The following is a 22,120-nucleotide window of genomic DNA, read 5'->3' as shown; positions in this document are numbered from 1 at the left end:
GGCTGAGCTCGGGGCATTGCGTTGCTGCCGGGCCCGGGATGGAGCTGGGGCGGCTGGAGTACCTGCAGGCCCTCGTCACCGAGTTCCAGGTGACAGACAGCCCAGGTAACCCCCGGCACTGCGGCTCGCTAATACTCTTCGTGTTGAGCGTGTTTCCTCGTGCACCTGACGCTTCTCTGTTGCAGAGGCCAAGGAGCAGGTACTGGCGAACCTGGCCAACTTCGCCTACGATCCCAAAAACTATGAGTACCTCCGGCAACTCCAGGTTCTGGATCTGTTCCTTGATACGCTCACCGAAGACAACGAGACCCTCGTGGAGTTTGCGATTGGTAAGGACTGCACCTGAACACCCTCCTAAGGGGCTGACAAGCCAGGGGACAGCGGGCCTGACACCTCGGTTCGGTGGTTGCTCTCCTCCCTGAGGGGCAGAGAGCAGTTGTGCCGCAAGAACAGAGCGGCACTGTGCTGATAAGGCCTCGTTTGGTGGAGAATGAGTGGAATGGGGTGAAAGGTAGGAGGTGGGTATCTCCCTTTCATCCTAATATAGCTGCTGTGCTTAAGGAAGATGCTTTCTGGAAAGGATTTATATTTTTTTTCCCCAGACTCTAAGTAAACACTAGCTGAATGACTTTTTAATGAAATCTCTCCTATAGAGAAGCTGTCATTAATACATAAATTGTTGCCCTGCGTAATGTACAGGTCCAATGTTACCATTCTACTATTGACAACCAACCTTCTAGAATAGTTATTTGAAAAGTTTTAATAAGTCCTCTGAGGAACTGCCTTATAATGATTCATCATGGTCTGAACATAAGCTAAGTGGCCAGATCCTAATTGCGAGTGACTCCATGAGATGATAATAAATATATTTGATTGTTGAGGTTTGTGGCTGATCCACAGCAGGGTATAGCTGCGTCTTGAAAGCTTCAAGTACAAACATTCTGTGCCTCTTGGCTAGTACTGTTACTTCTGTTCTCTGTTTTTCTAAAACACCTGCAATAAACTGCTGGCTTGTAGCCTCTGTTAGGGATAAGTGATACTGGAATTCATTCTGTTAAAGACGTTATTTCCAGCAGTACAGTGCCCTCTAATGACTTACAGGAGGAGGAATGTTCTGGTGGAAAATCTCTGGAAAGAATCAAGAAAACATTGCCCAGGAACCCATTAAGAATTTTCGATCCAAATCTCACAGAAAATCTGGATGCTTATTTCTGTATTAGAAAAAAGGGATCAGCAGTGAATTTGAATCTTAGTATGAAAAAGATGAGGGTGTAGAGAGGTTTGTCTTGCATGTGTCGGACATTTTCTTTTGCTGTTTCAGGCGGCCTTTGTAATCTGTGCCTGGATAAAACTAATAAAGACTACATCTTGGAGGCAAACGGGGTGGAGCCCATAATCAACTGCCTCTCCAGCTCCAACGAGGAGACGGTCATGTCGGCAGTCACGACACTGATGTACCTGACAACGCCGCAGTCGCGCCAGCAGACCACGGCTCTCCCAGTGGTGGAGTGCATGCTTCGCTTCTCTCTCTCGGCCAGCAGAAGGCTAAGCAATCTGGCAACCGTCTTCCTGGAGGACTACTGCACGCCGCTGCAAGTGGAAGAGGCCAGGAATCTAAGCAAACACACAGCCGTGGGGATTCCTCTCCCCAAGGACTGAAGCTGTCAGAGCAGCGTGGAGCTGTTGAGAGGGAGACCTCCCTCTGTTATCCCCAGGCCTACGCTTTCTGCTCAGCAGGTCAAGAGTGTGTCAAGAACGACATTAAAGAGGGAAATCGGTCATACCAGCACTGGATTTTAGTTAATAAAGAGGACCGTACAGCACTACCATGTCAGTCAGGCCAAGCACGCAGCTAAAACTGCAAGCAAATATTTAAAATAAAACAGGTCATGGCTGTTGGAGAGCAGGTTGCCAAGTGCAGCCCAGCACCCAGCTTGCATGAGTAACCCTTCCCAGCAATTAGGGGGTTTTCTGCCTGGGTTATTGGGCCGCTTATATCCCCTCCAGTTCCTGGCTGGTTTTGCTGCAGCTCTCCTCTACAGTGTCAACTCAAATGACTTTGAAATGTCACATAAACTGTATTCCTCCTGCAGAAGAAAGAAGGTGTTTCCCTGCCCTGGCAGTTTGCAATCTTACTGTGATCCTTTGGTACTGAATATGCCATCCTATCATCATGGCACAGGCACCCGGCTAGTAAATCACTACACAGGGCAGGTCGTAGCTGTCCTGTAAGTCAGGAAGTGGAAAGTTGTTTTTCTTTCATTACCACTGCTGAGAAAGGTGAAGATTAAAAAAAGCGCTCATGGCACTCTGGCTCATAAGAACAGCTGTCTTGTAAAACCTTCTCTTAATAAAACATTAACTTAAATGCTGTGTAAACAGTTTTGTATAAGCTCATAAATATTTCTCTACAGAACTTGCAGCCCAGCCTTCGCCCACTCTTATTCATGCACATGGGCCAGAAATTGAAGCCAGCTTGGTCCCCTTTCATTAGCGGCCAATGATGCAAAAGGCAACCCAAAAGCCAGGGTGGCTAAATACATAAAATTTAAAAGGGTTTGGCTGCTAGGCACAGTCCTCCCTGACAGACACCCACACTGTGTCTGCTCAAGTTTCAGAGCTTTACTTCTTCCTCTTTTTTTCTCCCCTCCACCCCTAGTCAGCCCAAAACAAACAGGAGTGAGGTTAAAAGCACATGCACGCAACAAAAAAAAACCCAACAACCAACCCACAACTGCTTGTATTTTATTGTTTCTCTTCACTAACAGCAAACACCCAAAACAACTCTATGGAGGTTAACTAACTGAATGCAGAGCAATCTTCCAGAAACCTGGAGAGGAGTCAGCTCTGCAGTACGTCTAACAAGGGCAGTTCATTTCTTATCGTAACTGACCCCTGTGGTGCCCCGGTGATGGTGCTCGCTGCTTCTGGGAATGGGTTTTTCCCTGCCAGCAGGTAAGCTGGTTGTTGCCTTGGCAGTGGGAAAGAGCAACAGCATCCCCTTCTTGTGTTACTGCCTGCGCTTGCTTTCCAAGATGGCCTTCCAATCGTCCGCCCAGGAGAGCAGCCGCCTGTGCGGTGCCTGCAGCTGGACGTGCCTGTTGTGGCAGCAGGTAAACAGGACGTGCTCCCAGCTCGGGTTCAGCTCTGCGCCTGAGGAAGGCAAAGGAGGAAAGCTGGAGTCAGCTGGGGGGGTTTTCCTTCCCAGCTAACAGAAGGTGATGCAAATGCTTTTCAAACCTCTAATGGTATCCTTGTCATCAAACAGCAAGTCAGCAGATACGACGGTCTTATCTCGGGTTAGAATAATCCGCTCCACAAACTCGGGTCCCAAATGTTTTTCTACCCACTTATACTGCAGAGGCAAGAAGTAAGACAGGAGAAAATTCTGCTATACTTTCAGTTTGCACATTGCTCAAGTCAGATCAGCCCTAGCACAGCAATTTTTTCCCCCATAAACTTACATCTGTGTCTACGAATCCCCGCCACAGAGACTGGCTATGGCCCAGCACACTGATTTAACCTGTACTTCTGACGGCCTTCACTCAGCACTGCATTTGCCGTGCCTATTGGTGTCGAGTTTGCGAGCGGTGCTGGCTGCTTGCCCAGAGCACATGGATTGTGCCCATCTAAGTCATTCCAGTGATTAAGGTCCCCCCTCTGTTCTTGTGCCAGTGGCAAACAGCGCTAATTCCACCGCTACAGCCACCTCTTAACTCAGCATTGGCCTCTTTCAGGATAGCTGGGTAACTCAGGCACCGGATTTAGACAGAATAAGGTTTTGTGGGTTTGTGGAATCCCCTGGGAATATCCCATCCCTGTTGGCCACACTGAAAGCCAAGCTTGCCTCACCCAGCTGTGCTGCAACAGTTCCTTCGCTATCACCTGCTGACACAGCTGGAGCCCAAGTGTCACACGCCAGCTCCAAGAGCACAGGGCTCATGTGCCCCGCAATAAGGCTGGCACCACGTGGCACTCCGAGATTCCCCGTCCTACACTATCGCTCTGTGTCTGGGCAGCTGCTCCTCAGACAGAGGGCTCGCGGGGAAGCCTGGCAGCCTGCGCCGGCTACTGTCTTCATAAATGAATGACTCTGACTTGGGTGGTATGAAATTGCAAGGCCTTGCAAAAGCAGCATTAAAACCAGTAAAATAAATTCTCTCCCACCTTTTCCACGATGCAGTGTTCGTATTTCCGGAGAGGACTTGTGCAAATAAAGACTTCCGTACTGAAAAGAAACAGCCTTCGTTAGCAGTCAGGGGAAAGCGCACAAGATAATGGAAAAGGGCCGCAGAGCACAAACTGTCCTTACTCCTGCATGTGGATCATCTCCTGCATAGCTTCAAGGGCTCCTGGAATTGGATCCAAGCCTAGAAAGAAGCCAGGCGATTCATAGACGCTGGCTACCTTAGCCTGCAAGAGACAGGAGGACCATTAGCAATACCAGTGCTGTTATCCGAGCTCTGTGCACAACAGTTCTCCAGTTACCCCCTGTGTAACAGCCGTCAAAGGGCCAGCGCTTAGAGAGAGAGGTGACGCTTCACACCAAGAGTGGATTATAAAGTTTCTCACCTTTTGAGTTCGGGGAAAAGTCCAGCTGAGGCACACAAGAATGAGAAGTTACTCTCTGGTGGCTTGTTTGGAGTGAGGAGGCAGAGCTGGTCCTGACCTGGCTTTGCTTCTCCAAGCCGCTCCATGAGTAGCACCACAAACACAGCACTGATCTACAGCTCGACTTGCCGATGTCTGACAGAGGGAGAGCGCACGCCTCACCCCTTCCCAGCTGGTCTCGCTCTACTAACTCTCGTGAAAACCAAAGGAACGAGTTTGAGGCTTCTGCTCCTCTGTCACGTTTGACTGAAATTTGCTTATGGCTCAGGAATTTACTAAGGATGAGTGGGTAGACACGTGTATTACCTAGTAGCCCTCTTTCCCTTCAGAACAAAAAGGGCAATATGGTGACCATGCTAATGACCAGCCTCAGCGGAGGGGCCAAGTCAGCACACCCACAGATTTGGGGTTAATCCTTTTAGACCAGAACAGCTCAGCGAGAGGGAAGGAAGAGGACGGGAGATCTAGGAAAGCTACGTTTCTTCGCTGCTTTCTATGATTTTCAATCACACACTAAAATAACAGTTGTTAAAGGAGCAGATCTTGACTTCAGCATGGACAACCGCTCCTCTGTGGAAACGGTTGGTGCCCAGTCTACTCAAAAGAGCGTGAGACGGCAGCAGGAAATTCAGAGGTGGATCCCTGTGCTGCCCCAAGAACCTTCGGCTTCGTGAACTGACCTGTGCACCCCAGCGAGCCGCAGCTGGGCTGGGTTTGGCGGGGTACGGGTGGGTCCCACCTACCGCTCCCCTCATCTGACTCAGAGCGCACAACCTTAGCAGTGCACTGAGCAGCGCGATTAAGGGAATCACAGCTTTATCCCTTTTCTCTCTGCACTTGCTCTCAGTGGTAAACCCACCTTCGATACATGCGTGCGGGATGCAGTATGAATCAGACAAGTCATTAATGACAAACAGGTGGAAAAGGAGGTTCTCTCTAAAGTTATAATCATTTTTAAGTGACTGTAAGTAGGAGAAGCAACGTTTTCCCAGGCTAAAGTGGCCAAAAATGGTGCAAAAAGGTAAAAATAATTTAATATGATACAGTACAGTGGCATCTTTAATCCCCAAAAGGAAAAGTAGTATTTCCAGGGCAACTCCTGTGCCTCTAGGTAGGACTGTCCTTCCAGTCTTTTTTTTTTTTTTTCCCATTTACTGATAAGACATTCTCACACCTTTTACTATTAGGAAGTTCACTGGTTTGAATCCAGCTCTAGTTAGTTAATTTTAAAAATTGTTACCTGGTGGCTGTTCAGTGGCCTGTGTTAAATCAGAGCGTTTCAGTGCAGGTCACAGCACAGCTCCTCTTATCACACAACCCACCGTGACAAAGCACCCGCAGCAGCAACGTCCCAGCAGCGTTAAGGGCTGAGTCCACTTCCAGGCCTAAGTTTCAGTCTCAGGCAGAGAGATTAAGCTTCTGATATCTCTTCTACCCTAAGACACATGAATCTGACCCTCCCTGGGGTCATACAGTGAACTTCAGAGGTGCTGAGCTAGCATTTTTCTGCAAGCATTGAAGTCTTATGTTCCCACACCACCAAACAATTTGGAAAAGTTAGTTCTTGCTAAGTATTCTTCAAAGGCAGGCTGGCAGCCTTTGCGTAGAAATTGTATGAGATTGCTTTATAAACCAGCTGATGGTCTCCTTGCTCTGTATCACCCGTGGAACATCAACATAAAAAACCATTTCAATTAAGCAGCAATGAGAAGGAGTCAGCATTAAACAAGTCTCCCAGATCATGGTGCTCACTCAGCTGTCATAATTTACAAATACTCATAAATCAACAGCCGGAAATTTGGAAGCAGTGCCTGATTTCACATGCAAATCAGAAGAGGTTAAGGAGTCCTGGTGAAGACGTGGCAATCAGATCTGCCCAGATCTCTGTTTCCATGCAAAGCCTCACTGATCCCAGTAACAATTCCCTGGAGCTCTTCCCAAGGAGATTGAATTACAGAATCAGGGCTTGTGTCTGAAAGCTCTTTTATCCTACAGCAAGACACCAGAAACTGGCAAGTTTCCACCACGTCACAAAAAAGTCTGGCTATGCTGGAAAAAGAAATTTGATTGGATGACTCTTAGAACCAAAAGCCATTTGTCAAAAAAAAAAAAAAAAAAAAAAAGTTACTAGAAAAAGAAAGTAAAACAATTTTCCTTCCTCATTCTCGTCCCATCGTTGCAGAACGTTTGCTTTTAACTTCCATTAGCAACAACTTAGATTCAAAACTGGAGCAATTACATCTATCCCTAAGTTTTCCCATTTGCAACACTTAAAATAATTCTAGAAATTCTTGCCACCGCTGGAGCTGTTGAACCCTTTTTTGAAACTGTCTGGGGCCAGGTAACACATCCTAAATGCTTGGGAGATAAATCCCCGTCAACAAAATTGTTACACACATGGGAGACCAGACAGACAAGTACAGTAGAGAAAGTCTTTAGCAAAATGCTTTGTAAATGAAATAGATTTACAATGTGAAATGAATGATCAACTTACGATGAAAAAAGAAAGAAAAAGCAAAGTAATGGTTCAAGTTTCAAGCGGCAGCTGATGACACTAACACAGCATCAACAACACCGCTTAGCAAGAGGGCAACGCGTAAATCCTTATCGCGGCACTTCCCACACCCCCGTCACGATAGTATCTTAACGCACTGGCAGCTGGTGGACAGACACAGCAGACACCTGCCCCAAAGAGCTCGGTGTCCGGCTGATTCCCCTCCTTTCAACGGCCGACAAACTGCAGATCCGGATTCTCCGCACGGACAGGCGGCCCCGCAGACACCCGTGCACCGCTGGCACAGGACGGACAGACCGCTCTTGGTGTCTGTGCCGCTGGTTCCTGCCAAAGCTTTTCCCGCAGCTGGGGGCAAGGAGAGAGGTCTTCTCCAGCAGGGATTCTCCCGCACCACGGATGCCCTGTACCGCCGTGGCAGAACTAACAAGGTCTCTATTTTTAACCAGCTGTGGTATTTACATAAAACCTGTAGGAGCTTCAAATCTTTAAAACTTTATTGTTCTGCCAAATGTACCTAAAATAGCCCAGAGATCCCGAGGTTACTGAAGAGGGAGACAGACACACAACTACATAACCCTAATTTCCTTAGGAAGCCAGGCTAATAACGAACAGTAAGATAAGAGCTTTCTGCCACTGCTGATCTGTGTGGGATTCAAACCAGTTATCTGGTTATTTCATTGACACACCTAAGGTCTGGGAAGGAACAGGATGAGCATGAAGCAAATTAGGGAATGGGAACGCCAGAAATAGAACACAACTTTCAGGACAGATCAGATTGTAGACCTTCCAAATAAGAACACATAAAAAGCCATGACTCCTTAAATTACTTGCAATTTTTTTGTCCCAAGATACCTAAATGGGATTCACTTAAGAAATACTCACTTAAGCAATAAATCATGGGTTTTTTTATATAAAATTATAAACAAATCATGCCTACTGCCTATATTTACAAGTTCCTAGTTCCAGGAAGTTTTGAGCACCAATAGTCATCGATTAGAGCTCAGTCACTTTGGAGCCTGTGGAAATGCTGCCCGGACCCAGCACTCCCGTCCGTCACACTGGTGCAGGAGCCTGTACCTCGCTACGGAGCAGGAGGGAGGGAAATGAGTCTCAGTTGTCATTTCTTAGCAGTAAAAAAAACCTACAGGCTTAGTACAGGATCTTAAAATTAGCAATGAACTTCTCGGGGAAAGCGTACGGCACAGCCTGGATCAGCACCCATTCCGTTCTCTTACAGAGTCCCCGACTGTCCTGCGGTAACCAGAAAGGAGCGTGAAGTCTGGATTCACGGTATTTTTCATTTTGCCTTGCAAATGTCTCCGATACTCATTCTGTCATTACCAAACATTAAAAATAGCAACAATTTGCACAGCTGTAGGGTGTACCACCAGCTTTTTACACACTGTTCCAGATCACTTACTTACCGTACACTTTGCTTGTCCGACCGTGCAGAGGGAATTACATAGATACAGGGCTTTATTAGCTGTACAAACCCCATATATAATACTTCTTGTCCTGCTACGGAGCTACATTAACACTTACAGAGTGAGAACTTAGGTAAGTTACCACCACTGCTGCATGGCAAGAGCAGTTCACCAGTAGGTAAAGACGACGCTGAAGATGGTTCAGTGAATAGTTTCATCCGCTTATTTTTGTGACAGACTCACTCACTGCCAATTGCCACACACACAGCTCTCTGTAAAGAGCTGGCAATCCTCCTGGAAGAAGTCACTAGTTACCACTATACAAATTAAGGCTGCAAGCCTGAAACAACCCTTTGTAGCACCCCCTTAAATAAAAAAAACCCCGAAACAACTCCCCGCTCTGCTTTGCATATCCACAGGCGGGAGGAAGAGGAGATTTCCTTCGCTCACAGCAGGGTTCCAGGCAAGAGAGGCAGGGAGGGAGGGGGAGCTTTGTCACGAAGGCGCAGCCCCCCCGTTTCCCGGCCGCTCGCTGCGAGCCCCCCCCGGCCCCCGGCCCCCGCCCGCCGCGCTCACCCCCAGGTCCTCCCGCAGGCAGCGGTACTGCTCCCGCACCGAGAAGCCCCTCCGCTCCGCCAGCTCCACCCCCGGCTCCCCGGGGAAGCGGGCGCGGAAGCCCCGCAGCACCGCGCCCTCGAAGTCGGCCAGGACGCCGTCCATGTCCACCAGCACCCGCAGCGGAGCGGCCGCGCTGCCCATGCTGCCGCCCGCCCCCGGGCTCGCCAGTCCACGCGAGAGCGGGGCGGACCCTCACGGCGTGAACAGGCGCCAGCGTGGGCGGGGAAGGCGCCTCCGGGGGGGGGGGGGTGGCCTCGCCCGGCAGCCACGCGTGGGCTGTGCGGGGACCGGGCTGCCGTGCGGGGACAAGGGCGAGAAGAGGAGCGAGCGAGAGCCTCTTCACGCTTCTCCTCCGCGGCGAACGGTGGCCGCGGCTGCCGCGCCCCGAGCGAGGCAAAGAGACGGGCGGAGGAGGGAAAGGCGGCTTCGCTTGGCCAAAGTCTCAACAACCCTAAAAGGGTATTAACAAGTTCCACGGGTTGCGGGGCTTGCAAAGGTAATAGAATTTGATTACTGTCCTCCTCCCAGGCCAGGAAAGAGGTAGGCGTGATTTGCATGCACCAGAAAGCCATACCGCGTTTCAGATCAGCTCTAAGGAACACCACCCCCAGCTGCAGGAGAGGAGCACATTACAGCAAATCCAGTTGCATAGGTTAAGCACCTAAGGCTAGGCCTTCTCCACAACCCATTTGGCAAGCCAGGGTATTTTTAGGCACTGGTTCTTCCAGGAGGAGGGTGGAAAAGGCACACTCGCTCCAGCAGACGCACCAGTTCTGCACAAAGCCACTGCTCTGGCTTACTGTGCAGCAGGTCCCCACCGCGGACAGCAGAGAACTTCATGGTTTGGTCTCCCTCCCACCCCCTCCCTTGTTAGACCCCAACTTTTTTTCTTTCTTTTTTTTTGTGAAGAGAATAAATTCCTCTATTTTCTTGAGAGAGAAAAAAGTACTTTGGATAAAACAGATTATATATATCAAACCATATTCCGTGCTTCTCTGATCTAGAAGATAGAAACAAAGATGCAAGTCAGACACTTTCTTCAGGGGAAGATGCCGTGGCACGTGATGGTGACCTCAAGTCAGGTATAAGAACTCTCCTCCCCTGCTGCGTTCCACCTCTATTAGAGCAGGGCAGTTGGCTGAGACAAGGGCAACTGAGAACAAAGCAAAACCAAAGCCATGAAATAAAACCCACACAGGAAACACTGCTTCAAAATTTCTATATTATTTACTTTAAGCAACAGTCCAGCTTTGTGAAATTACAACACACACTTTAAAGGATGAGATTTTCACCTCATGGTCAAGCACCAGCATGATCATGCACAGCATTGAGTCAGTTGTAAAAAAAATGCCCTGTAATTTTTATTTCTATGATCCACTCCACCTTTACTGAATAAAGTCTGAATAAATCCCCTCCTAGCATTAGGCCAGGTGGCTCTGGTCATCAGCCCTCTATTTGGCACATACCCTGCTTTGTAGTAGCCCAGTATCAAGATTTTTTTTTTTTTAAAGGCAGCATGGTGTACACTAACCACTTCATGATTTATATGGCACAGCAGGGCTCAAGGCATTTACCACATGCAGTCAGTGAAGCCTTTTAGATCCCCAAATCCCACACGTGGAGGAAGGGACTGCTCTTGCTGATTGTTTGCTGGCCTGTTTAACCAGGATTCTAGACCCTTGTAAAGCTAAGGGGTTCTAAAAAATCTCAGTACAAAAACCCTCTAAGCACACTTAGAACCAATCTACTCTCCTTTGAATTACATTACTATACTTCATAAAGCTTTCCCTCAAGTCTATCACTAGAAAACACTCATGTCACTTCCAGTAGATCTGGGGGAAACACAGGACAGAAGTGGAAAAAAACCTTGATCTCAAAAAAAGATGGAGTACATAAAGTGCTTCTTTTTAATGAAAGAAATTCGAGATGTACAGTCAGGCTCAAGTTGTGCAGTTCACAAGCATGGGGGAAAGAAACAGACACGAGTTCAAAACAGTCAGGAAGGGAAAGGTTTAACCGAGGACTAGGCTGGACTTGCCACCGGGTGGATTTCTCCTGGATGGTGCAGGTGCTGGTGCTACTGGGCTAGGAACGGGTGCAGCAGGCAGGGATTTTTCTTCATTCTGACCTGGGGCAGCTTCTACATCAGCCTCAGTGTTTTCTAGAAGAAAAGAAGCTTTTAAAGTGTTTGATGGGGATGATGAGAGCCAGATGTTTCGCTGGCTTAGACAGAAGATAAGCTCCTGGAAGTTTTTTCCAGGCTTACAGACACAGAGTGCTGCTGTAACCTGCTGGCAGGACAGACTTCAGCCCTCTGAAGTGTTTTTCAGATGAACTCCGATGCCTTACAGTTCAGTTTCAGGCATTCCAGAGCCACATTCACACATCTGCTATTGGAGGACCCCAGCAATTTATTTTTTTTTTTATTTTTAATGGCAAGCAGCTTAAGACTTAAGTCTTGTACATATCAGTAGTCAGCGTATGACAATTGTAACTCAAGTCTGAGCAGCTGCTGGAAACCAAGTCACAGAAGCACCAGTACTGGTAAGCAAGAGCTTGAACTCCATTCCCAATTTCATAACTAGAGGGAAGAGGATCTGAGATACACTTCTGAGGCTTCACACAGACCAGACTAGGGAATAGTCATGCATGGGTAGGCTCCGATCGTATACTCCTTGGAAAGGACATGATAGTTTCATCTGTTTTAAATACTTCTGAATGACCGACCACAAGTGAAGACAGGACACAGCAGGAATTCTTCACAGGAAGCACTTTAGATACTGTAGCAAATAACTAATGTATCTGCTTCATTGACAATTAATTCATGAGCACAGCAAGTACACTAGCACCTCACATTTTTACAGATTAACACAATCAGTTATCAAAGGCCCAAACAAGCACCAAGTAGCCCCCTGATACTTGGTGGGGTGAGGGGAGCGGAGCTTCACCACCAGCTCTGTGAAGATGTACTTCATCTGTTTTTTTAACAGACCTGTTAGTTTCATCTAATGATGGTTAGTTCTTGCTTTGGAGGATTTGGGGAGCAGCTGCACATTCACCTTAACCCCCACCTTCATGATTTACTAATCTCAATTGTACTTTCTCTCCCCCAGCCTTCTCTTCAAACTGAAGAGGCACAGCCATTTTAGTCTCTCCTCATAAGGCCGCTGCTGCACCTCTTTACCTTTCCCATTACCTTTCTCTGCCCCCTGTTTACCTCCACTACAACCTTCTGGCCTTTACATTTCAAGGACTGTATACATGATTCAAGATGTGGACATATGATTGTTTACAGAGGCAAAATGATGTCTTGTTTCCTATTCTCTTCCTGATGATACTCAACATTTTGCTGGTGCCTTTACACATTTCAGAGAATTTTCAGTAGTAAGACTCAAGGCAGATCCTGGGAGTTAACTGCTGTGCAGAGCTGAACACAAGAGTGGAATGGATTAGGTGTTGGGGTTTTTTTTCCCCCCTAGACACATGACTTTATACTTACTTCCATAAAGATTATTCTGCCACCTTTTTACCTGCTTATCTTGTTTAAGTTGAGTCCTTCTGACAGATTTTCACACCATCAGCACATTTGGCTACTTGAAAGAGCTAATATCACCAACAAAACTGGAGACTTCACCGTTCATTACCTTTTCCAGGTCATGGATGAAGGCACTGAATAAAACTAATCCCAGCATCGCCTCCCATGGCTCATTTTTCCAACCTGAAAAGCAATCACCAAGCCCTACCCTTTGCCTCCTAGTCTTTAGCTACGTTCCTAACCACAGGAGCAGCTTTCTTCCAATCGTGTGGCAACTCAGGTTTTTGCGAGTTTGGGGGGGTTTTTGGGATTTTTTTTTTTTGTTTAATAACCTTTGATGCAGAATTTTATAAGAAACACTGAAAACCACTCGTATCCACTGAACCCCCTGTATCCATGTTTATAATAATCTCAAAGAACTCCAGCAGCTTAGTATAGTCTCCATGCAATCAGAAATAATCTACAATACAGATTCTCTGTTGTATTCCTTAACCCACAGGCACATCTGAACAAAACAGTTAATACACAGTTTTAAGCTTGAAGCTTCTCTAAGCTCATGCGTACCACTGCCTGCTTACTCAGCAAGCCGAGAACAACTGCAGCCATGCCCACTGTTCATACAGCACTGAATGCTCCATTGTGTGCGCCTTCGGCAGACAGTCCGACTACTGTGCAGCACTCATGATGATGATCTGTCCACCAAATGCCAGACTCCACCTTCCTGTGTATCATGTAAAGTCAGTCATTGGTGACAGTCAATTGAGTAGTGTCTAGTTCTCCTTAGCTAGTCGCATTCATTAAGTACACAGTGCTAACTGAATCACGAAAGAAACAAGAACTACTATCACAGGAGACTTTGGGGAAGTTTCTATAGTATTTAGAGGCTCAGGTAGCCAGCTGATACACATATTAGTACTTCCCACATAATCAAGGTATAGATAAGTTTGCTAACCTAGTAACTAAAGTGGTAAATGCATCAGGATCAGATCAAGTGTTAAAGTTCTTCCCTTATCAGAAAGGGTATAATCTCTGAAACAGCTTTCTACCGAGTATATTGCAAACCATTGGAAACTTAGATGCACAGAAAGGAACGACAGCTTCCAAACAGGAAGCAAGAACACTGCTGCAAAAGGAGCAAGTTTTCTTCCCCTAGACAGACATGATTAAATAAATATGCATATCCCACCTGACACCTACTTTAGGTTTTATAATCAGTTACATACAGAAAATAATTTCCAAATTCAGAAGAACAAACTTTTTTTTTTTAAATAATGGAAACCTATTAAGAATCTAGTTACGCTGTGAACTTGTAAGCAGACAGCTTTTATTTGGAGGTGTATTCATTCAGCCCCTTTCAAACCCTGGAGATAGCTCTACAACATCAAGTACAAAAACACATGTGCGACAGGTGGGATGTTCACCAGCTCACGTCTGCCATCTCGCACAGCAGGAATATCAAGTGCTGGAGAGACACAGCTAGCTCAACAAGACTCTGTGCTCCATTAAGCTACGATACCCAAAGCTATCAACACTAGAAATTAATTTAACAATTCATTAAAATTCTCAGGTATGTCATGGATGCCATGTCCAGGAAGCATTAACTTTCTACTCCTTCCTAAGTACCATCAGTGGAAGTTTAACATTTAAACCTTTGCTTGTCATTTTTATATCATCTTGACCAGCTTCAAAAATTTAATTTTTAGTCATGGCCACAACAGTAAACAACCCCAGTTACTTTCCAGTAACACTTTTTTTTTTAAACCACCTCCCAGCATACATTTACTTGGTCCTTGATAAGAACTTCCTTCACCATTACCTACCAGAAACAAACGTGACACCTGTGAAAATGGGAACTTGTTTAAGAGTCAGGAATATCATTTTGTACTCAAAGGTTCAGTCAGCTGTTGCTAACCCAGGCAGCCCTATTTCTGCTTCCTTCCATCCCATCTCTTCTCACCTCACCACTCCTTGCAGGCTCTCATCTGACCCCACGGTGAGCTGGTTTAAACAAGTACCAGGAGAAGCAGCAGAACCCTTAAATCAGTTTACTTCTATTATCAAACCACATCCTCCTACTTGAGGCATAAACTCTAAATGCCTACAGTGCTAATTAAGATCAGACAGGCATGGGAAAGAAAGACTAAAGAAGGCTGTATAGTTTGATTAGAAGCAGCCTGCTAAAGAAGTAAGAGACTTATTTTGGGAACAGATACAACTTAGGAGGTAGTTAAGAACATTCTGGAAAAACTCTCACTCTCCCAGCAAAAGTCTTTTCAGGACATGGAACTGCTAATGGCTTTAGTGATCTCCCACAACTCTTAGGTGTTGAAAGTAGCACCTAGAAAGTACCCAGTCAACATACACATTCCTCTCGTCAGGAAGTAAGCTATTCTTAAGGTGAATCTTACAAAGGAGAGATTTCCAGCCTCAGAGCTAGAAAAAACACTTCAAGGTTAACATGCATGCTGCTAGGGGAAATGCCTCTCTTTTCATGAAATTTGCAGTATGCATATGAACTTCCTTGGCAAAAATCAGCATTTAAAAAGTGACAGGAACTTAAAAGCTACTTAAAGCAGACACTTTCAGATGCAGTAGCTGGTTCTGATTATTTCTGTGAATGTAGTGTTTGCTGTGTGAGAAGACAATAGGAAAGAAGTAAATTGCTAAACTAAAATCCATTAAGTGGACTGTACTATTTAATTATAAGCTACTATAACAACAGGATAGTCTTTCAATCACTGAACTCTTTGCAAGATGGTATCCACCTTGCCTTCTAGTACTTAAACAAATCTTGACACCAACTGCTGCTGGCAAAATAAATGAACAGGACTGTTCTCATTTTTAACCTGATGACTAACAGGCACTCCACCATTTCATTCCATATCCAGGCTTCCGTTGAAGTAGTCAGGTCACTTTATTGATTCGATGGATTCAAGGGACAACCCCAAGCTGTTATACATCCTATATCCTCTTCTATTTCAAGAGCGCCTAACTGCAAAAGGCTTTTACTAGAAGAGTCCGAAGGAGTTACTCACCAGAAGTTTCACCACCACCATCTCCTCCCTGGAAGAGAGAAAAACCCATTATATCTCACACTTCACAGTGTATTTTCCCCCCCATAGAGAGGGTACTCAACACTTCACGTTATGACCATGGTGGTCGGGCACACTGCTCTGTCTAGCAACGCTTTGAGAGACAGACCCAATGAAGCACTTTTAGACCAGCAACCGGCTCTTAGGGACAGATATCAGAGCAGCATGGTGGGTTCTGCAGATTAATGTGATGGGTTTGTAAGCACCAATTCTTACAGAGTGACTAATTTAATTTAATCAGCTGTTAATTTACCTAACATCCTTTTGAAAGTTTAAACAGATACTACCCAAGAAATCCTGATGACCTGTAACATGTGGCATACTCATTATTCTCACACTGTGAAGGATGTGGGTGGGCAAGAGCACTTTATTATAAACAGCATCCTTCATGAGGCAGCACTGACAGTAAGCAGAACATTATAACTGCCGAGCAGTAGCAACAAGAAAGTCATACTGTAAGCAATTAGCAATAGTTCGGAGTCCCCTCCTTTCTATTAAGCGACCCTTTCCCACATCAAACATTTCTCTGTTAGCAAGGCCAAGAGCATTTATTCTATCCAGGACATTTAACTTCATCTGTGAAATACAGGTCAGTTTTTTGCAACATTACTGATAAAGTTTGCTTCACTACATAAACAGCTGAACATTCTTTTCATACTGAATCTGTTTGCAGGCTGCAACTTGACACACAGATACAGAAAGCCTTCCAGCAGCAGCCAAGGCTCCTCAATAGCATGAGGTTTTATCAGCTTTCACAGATTTAACGTTGTTAATTACATAGTGAAACTGCAGTCATCAGGATGTAAGCGCACAGGAACTCATGCAAATATATCACCTTAAGTCTCAGACTGGGCTACAGTACATTAGCTCCAGCTTCTGCTGTTTGCAGCTGGAACTACCACATAAAATTAAAGTATTCCTCATTGGAAGAATCTGTTTGCAAAGCTAACAACCACAGTATTTAATACAGTTAAATAGAAAATAGAATTAGACTAAACAGTTTGTTTTCTGTGGTAGCAGCTATAAATTTAATCTCACTTATATTTGCTAAATTGGAACAAGACATTTTCTGCAACAAAGAATGATTTCATGGCTCAGAGAGCCTATTAATAACAAAAATTGGTTAAAGTGTTGATCGATGCCAATTATCAAAATAAAGCTTACTGCGTATAACCCATGAGGCAAAAGGTATTTGCCACAACATTTGAGATCGACAATTTACCTACCCATTTCTTTTCAGAAAACCTAAAGCTGGAGAGCTTTCAAGAACAAGGTTTCTTTTTTTCCCCTCTAGAATGTGTTTATGTAAGTGCAGTCTACCCTAGGTTCCTGTTTTTCTAAGTTCAGAGGAATTGTTACTCTTCATCCTGTTTTTCCCGTTAAATGTAATCATACACTAAGCAAAACCCATGTTAACACTACAAATTATGCTCTCTATTGCTACCAAGTAGACAGTTTACATAGAAAGTAACACACCTGATGTATTATTAAAGACAGTAACAGAAATAAAACAAGCATTCAGGCTACTGAGGTAGGTAGTTGTTGGGATGTAAAACCAAGTCCTTTGTCAGTCAACAGATCCACACAGTTTTTTGCAGGTAACTATTGTTTGTACCATCTGTTAAAACACACAATTACACACATGGCTGAAGGTAGATTTCACACCACTTCATTACTGTCTCATCAACAGGAGGAGTTAAAAGCTCTAGAAAGCGGTTGTTTTCGAAAAATCCAGCCCTTCATCAACATACTGTAAGACTATCACATGGAAAAGAAAACCTTCAGGAAAAGAACAGATTCAAATCCTACAATGCTTCCAACTATGTGAACATCGGTGATAAAGCAATCACACACAGAGCGTGAATTGTCCCGTTATCATGCTCTTCGTAGTTACTGACCTTGGGATCTACAAAGTCTCCACAGTTTGCATCAGTTGAGTTTCTTCTTTGTGGTCCAGATGATTCACAGTCTTCTCTGATTTCACCTGGCTTAGTCCCTACAAGCAGAGATTGATTCTAATCAGGTTGCAAGATAAACTTACTGGGAAAGCAGATCATGAATAAAAGCCAGGGTTTTTGGGGGGGTTGGGTTTGTTTGTTTGTTTGTTTTTAAATTAAAGCTTTACCATTCTAAGATGTCCTGGTCCTTTAGATACTGTCTCATAACAGCATCTCATGCAGTTGAGGGTGCCATTTAAACAGATAGAAACTAGGGTCCCAAGGCCAGCCATACTGGAAGTGCTTTGCCAAAATGGAAGCTTAATCCTAGCTGCGAGTACAATGCAAAGCTAAACTTTCTCCAATTAATCAAGACCAATCAGTGCTTCTCCAAATATTAAGACAGAAGTTCACCTTACTGTGACTTGATTAACTTGGAGAAATTGCATCCAAAATACAATTCTCTGCTTGCAACATCTATGCCCGAGACTTGCATAAAAACCCCTCCGGCAATCAATTCAAAATGAGAAATAAAAAAATCCCGTGCAAGTGGACATCATTTATAGCCCTTAACTATCAAGTAGGAAGCAAACTCTGGTTTCCACATCGGGCCACCAGCAGCTTCAGGCCGATACAAAAAATGAATTAATGCACATCAGCAGATCTGGAAACAAAGCACTACGCTCTTACCCGATGATTTAGCCCAGGAAGGTGGGTTTTCTTCAGGAGTTCCAAAGATGCTGGATGCCATTTTGTTTCTTCGCGCAGGTTGTTCTTTTGGTTCGTCAAAACCCAAGGAAAAGTTGGACCCACCACCAGGAGGACGCAGCACTCTGGACAGAGAGTGAGCATTACAACCTTGCATGTTGGAGCTGCACCCCAACATACAAAACAAGACTAATAAGCCAAGAGATCATTGTTGGCTCTTGTAATGGGCAGTCATACAGGCTAAATTCTGTCCAAACAGAAACTGAGATGACCGTATTATGCATTGGCTTTTAATAAATGACACAGACTGTCGTGTCTTCAGTACATTATTTGAACTATAAAGGCAAGCTGCCTGCCAGCATTCAATCCAGGCACTGTATCACCACTACTCTTCTTTTTAGCGACACCTACAAAAATAAAAGACTCCTGTACTCTACTTGTGCCCTTGCTTCATTTGGTGTCAACAAGAGCTGCTGCTACCCGTCTTCAGTCTGAGCCAATTTAAAAAAAAAAAAAAATATGTGGGCATGTCACATTCCAGCTTTTTTAAGAGAACCCTGTGAAGGCTAACATTAATCTTCAAACGGGCAGCACAGCAAAGACTAATGTTTGGCATATGAACCAAAGTACTGGTTGCATCACTGATGACTCGGGGCTTGCAGCCTTTATCTAGATTTGTTTCATCGGAAAAACCCTCAAGTCTGCAGCGTGCTACTGGGCTAGACTTAAAAGATGCAATTGAACAGCTTTAAGTTAGACTATTACTAGGAGAAACACATGTACAAAGCTCCAGATATATAATCTAACTCTACCAATCTTCTATTAGACAGACACAAAAGAAGCCTGCCTGGTACTTCGTAAGCTATATTATGGTCTGCTTTCCAACTTGCAGAAATCAACGAAAATTAGTAACAGCAGCAAAATAAATCTTGAGATGTAAATTCCTTCAGATCTTATTTTCTTAAGCATGAGATCTTTTCAAGGCTGATGTGTTAGCTGGGAAGCCAGACAAAAGCTAGGAGAGCAAAAATTTATAAGGCCATATGAGAACTGTCACAACCTCCAGAGAGATGCGAGTACACCAACAGAACTGGGCTTTCAGGACATCCAGTGCTCTCAAATGAAGACCAGAACAAGCTAGGAAAGGTGCACACTTCTTTTCAAATAATTTAATAAATTAAAGTTACAACTTCACAACAGAAAACAGTGCACAGCTTGTTAATGCACCAAACCTAGGAATTCAACACAAAGAACACATCTGTTTTTACAAGTCATCACCATTGGCAATAGCATTCAGATCTTTGTAGACTTTGTGCCTATTGCATTCCAGATGCACCACAAAAACACTTCTCCAGCCTATGGAACGCAACACCAAGAAAAATTCACAAAGGTGTTTGGCATGGATATTTAGCGTTACTTAACTAACAAACTACTTTTCCTTACAAAATTCTTCTCCCAAGTTCTAATTACTAATGCTCAGCTGCTAATGGGAGGATCCCAGTAGGTTGTATAATATGTTTTAAGAATCCAAGAACATTTTTATGACTCGCTTTGTCCCCTTTCTGAATTAAGAGATATGGTATAATGGCCTTGAATCACTCCATTATCTTTTTTTTTCCCCCCAGAGGTAATGTCTTGATATAGAAGGTTTATTTTCCTAGTTACATCTGTTGCACTTAGTAATTTGAAGAACAGTCTGTTCAAAGGAGGGCTTGTTCCCACATCTTAGATCACCTTTATTTTACCAGAGCAGTGAAGCCAGTACTCTCTTAACGGCACAACAGTTTCCACCGACAGTCTTAATGAAATTAACAGAAGCGGCAATTGAAGGCAAAAAAGCCACACTCAAACCGTTAAAAAGAATAATCCCTCTTGCCCACCTCAGCTAGAGGTTGGCAGATTTTATTAGAAGCCTCTCACAGTCCTGAGATGCTGTAACATGCTTCATCAAAGCTACATTTAACACTTCAAGCAACGAACCGCTCTTAAAATTGCACCTGATACCCAGTGATGCATACTGAAAATTCACCCACAGCTCCATCCAGGAAGCACTCCTGCAAAGGGTTTGGGGTGGGTTGGTTTTTTTTTTTTTGCTTTGTTTTAAAAATGCACCCCAAGAAGCTAAAAGGAAGCAGGAAGTATCTGCTTTGTCAGGCCAAAACCCTACAGAAAAAAACACACGATAGCTTGAAAAAAACCCCACGATCCTCTGCAAACCAGCTGTTACTCCTGCAGAAACGTGGGTGCCCGACAAAGTGCCGTGCCACCTCTTTCAGACATACCTGCCAAGTTTTCTTTGTTTCCAGACAAGCTACGGCTTCCCCCCCCCCCGCGCCTTTCCCAGCCGCGGCTCCCCAGCCCCCGTTTGCCCCCCCCGAAGGGTCGGAGCCGGGGGAAGGGGCGTCCCCCGCCGCGCTCCCTGCGAGCCGACGGTTAAAGCAGCAGCTCAACAGAAGGTCCACCCCGGGCAGGGCGAGGTGCCGGCCGGTCACCAAGCGCAGCGGCGAGCGGGGACCGAGCCGCGACACCGGCCGACCCGCGGGCTCCCGCCGAAGCGGGCAGGTGGGGGGGGGGGCGCGGAGAGCAGACAATGGAGCCCGCTCGGCCCCACCCAGAACGCGGCAGCCGCCGGGGCTGCTCCGCCAGGCCAAGGGGTAAGGACGGTCTTAGCAGCCGCAGAGAGGGGAAAGCGGCGGGGAGAGGAGGGCAGCAGGGGTGCAGTGCCCCCCCCCCCCCCGCGATGTGGCTGCGTGGCCGCGCAGCGAGGCAGGGAGTCGCCTCCCTTCTTTGTTAGGAAGAGGCAGGGACGCACACGCACACCCGAGCAGCCCGGGGTGGGTCTCGCCAGCTCCCACCCCTGCAGCTCCCGCACCCCCCTCCCCCGGGCAGCTGCGGCAGGGCACGGCCAGGGCCTGCGCCCCCCCCCTCACCACCACCACCGCCCCCCGGCAGCGCAGCTGACTCGCCGAGCCGACAGACAGCCCCGCTGCCCCCGGGAGGGTGCGGCCGCCACCGCCTCCCGCCGACGCGCCCGGCAAACGGCTAAGAGGAACGGCACACACCGAGCCCCGACCCGGCCGGCGCCCGCGGCGCCCCGCCCCGGCACCGCGCACAGCCTCGCGTCCCGCCACCCCCCTCAGAGCCGCTCCGGGGAGGCCCCTCCGCGCCCGGCCGGGCCCGCAAGCCCTGAGACGATGGGCAGTAAGGGGCCCGCCGCGAGCGCCCTCAGCCCCGCCGCCCTAACGGTCGCAACGGCCCCCCGAGCCCTCGCCGGACCTGGAGCTGTTCCTGCCACTGGGGTCCATGCCCGAAAAGGTGGTCGTGGTGGTCATGACGGCAGGGACGGAGGAGATGGACGAAGGGGAAAGGGCTCCGTTGAGAGGCCAGCGGGGAGTGACGGTCCCGGGAACGGAGCACCCTCTTCCTCCCTGCCTTGCCCTGCTGCTGCCGGTGACAACTGCAGCCGCCGCCCGCACCGGCCGCGCATTTTATACCCACCTTAAGGCCCGCCCCTCAGCGGCCTTCTCTTTGGACGGTTCAAAGGCGATCCCGAGCTCTTATTCGACCGCGCCCTGCCACTCTGCCCTTTGGCCCGCCTCACCGTCTATTCTGAGGCGCCTTGCCTCATCCGTAAAAGCTCATTGGTGAAGCAATACGTCTGCTCTGCGGTGACTGGCTGC

At 46.6% G+C, this 22,120-nt stretch overlaps 3 protein-coding genes across 4 annotated transcripts; 1 reads left to right on the top strand and 2 right to left on the bottom strand.

The window, feature by feature from the left end:
* ARMC7 (armadillo repeat containing 7) lies at positions 1 to 2,362 on the top strand. The gene is made up of 3 exons (XM_059828254.1): positions 1 to 105; positions 186 to 329; positions 1,322 to 2,362. Exons 1-3 carry the CDS (start codon positions 39 to 41, stop codon positions 1,657 to 1,659), a joined length of 549 nt encoding a protein of 182 aa, XP_059684237.1. The 5' UTR covers positions 1 to 38; the 3' UTR covers positions 1,660 to 2,362.
* Positions 2,363 to 2,729: 367 nt separating this feature from the next.
* NT5C (5', 3'-nucleotidase, cytosolic) lies at positions 2,730 to 9,309 on the bottom strand. Its single transcript, XM_059828214.1, has 5 exons — positions 9,127 to 9,309; positions 4,313 to 4,413; positions 4,168 to 4,228; positions 3,241 to 3,355; positions 2,730 to 3,153 (listed from the first exon to the last, which is right to left on the bottom strand). The coding sequence occupies exons 1-5, from the start codon at positions 9,307 to 9,309 to the stop codon at positions 3,011 to 3,013; spliced, it is 603 nt and encodes a 200-aa protein (XP_059684197.1). The 3' UTR covers positions 2,730 to 3,010.
* A 1,062-nt stretch (positions 9,310 to 10,371) lies between these two features.
* Positions 10,372 to 21,881, bottom strand: JPT1 (Jupiter microtubule associated homolog 1). 2 transcript variants are annotated; one of them, XM_059828165.1, is made up of 5 exons: positions 21,717 to 21,881; positions 18,423 to 18,565; positions 17,694 to 17,791; positions 15,739 to 15,766; positions 10,372 to 11,329 (listed from the first exon to the last, which is right to left on the bottom strand). In XM_059828165.1, exons 1-5 carry the CDS (start codon positions 21,770 to 21,772, stop codon positions 11,181 to 11,183), a joined length of 474 nt encoding a protein of 157 aa, XP_059684148.1. In that variant the 5' UTR covers positions 21,773 to 21,881; the 3' UTR covers positions 10,372 to 11,180. The 2 variants fall into 2 exon arrangements, with proteins under 2 accessions (XP_059684148.1, XP_059684149.1); XM_059828166.1 differs by lacking the exon at positions 15,739 to 15,766 and having other exon boundaries at positions 10,372 to 11,344; positions 17,690 to 17,791.
* Between the last annotated feature and the right edge of the window lie 239 nt (positions 21,882 to 22,120).

Source organism: Gavia stellata, chromosome 22 (genome assembly GCF_030936135.1).
Source record: "Gavia stellata isolate bGavSte3 chromosome 22, bGavSte3.hap2, whole genome shotgun sequence".
NCBI classification, from domain to species: Eukaryota; Metazoa; Chordata; class Aves; order Gaviiformes; family Gaviidae; genus Gavia; species Gavia stellata.
The sequence above is the reverse complement of the archived record's forward strand: the minus strand, read 5'-3'. Positions and strand labels throughout refer to the sequence as shown.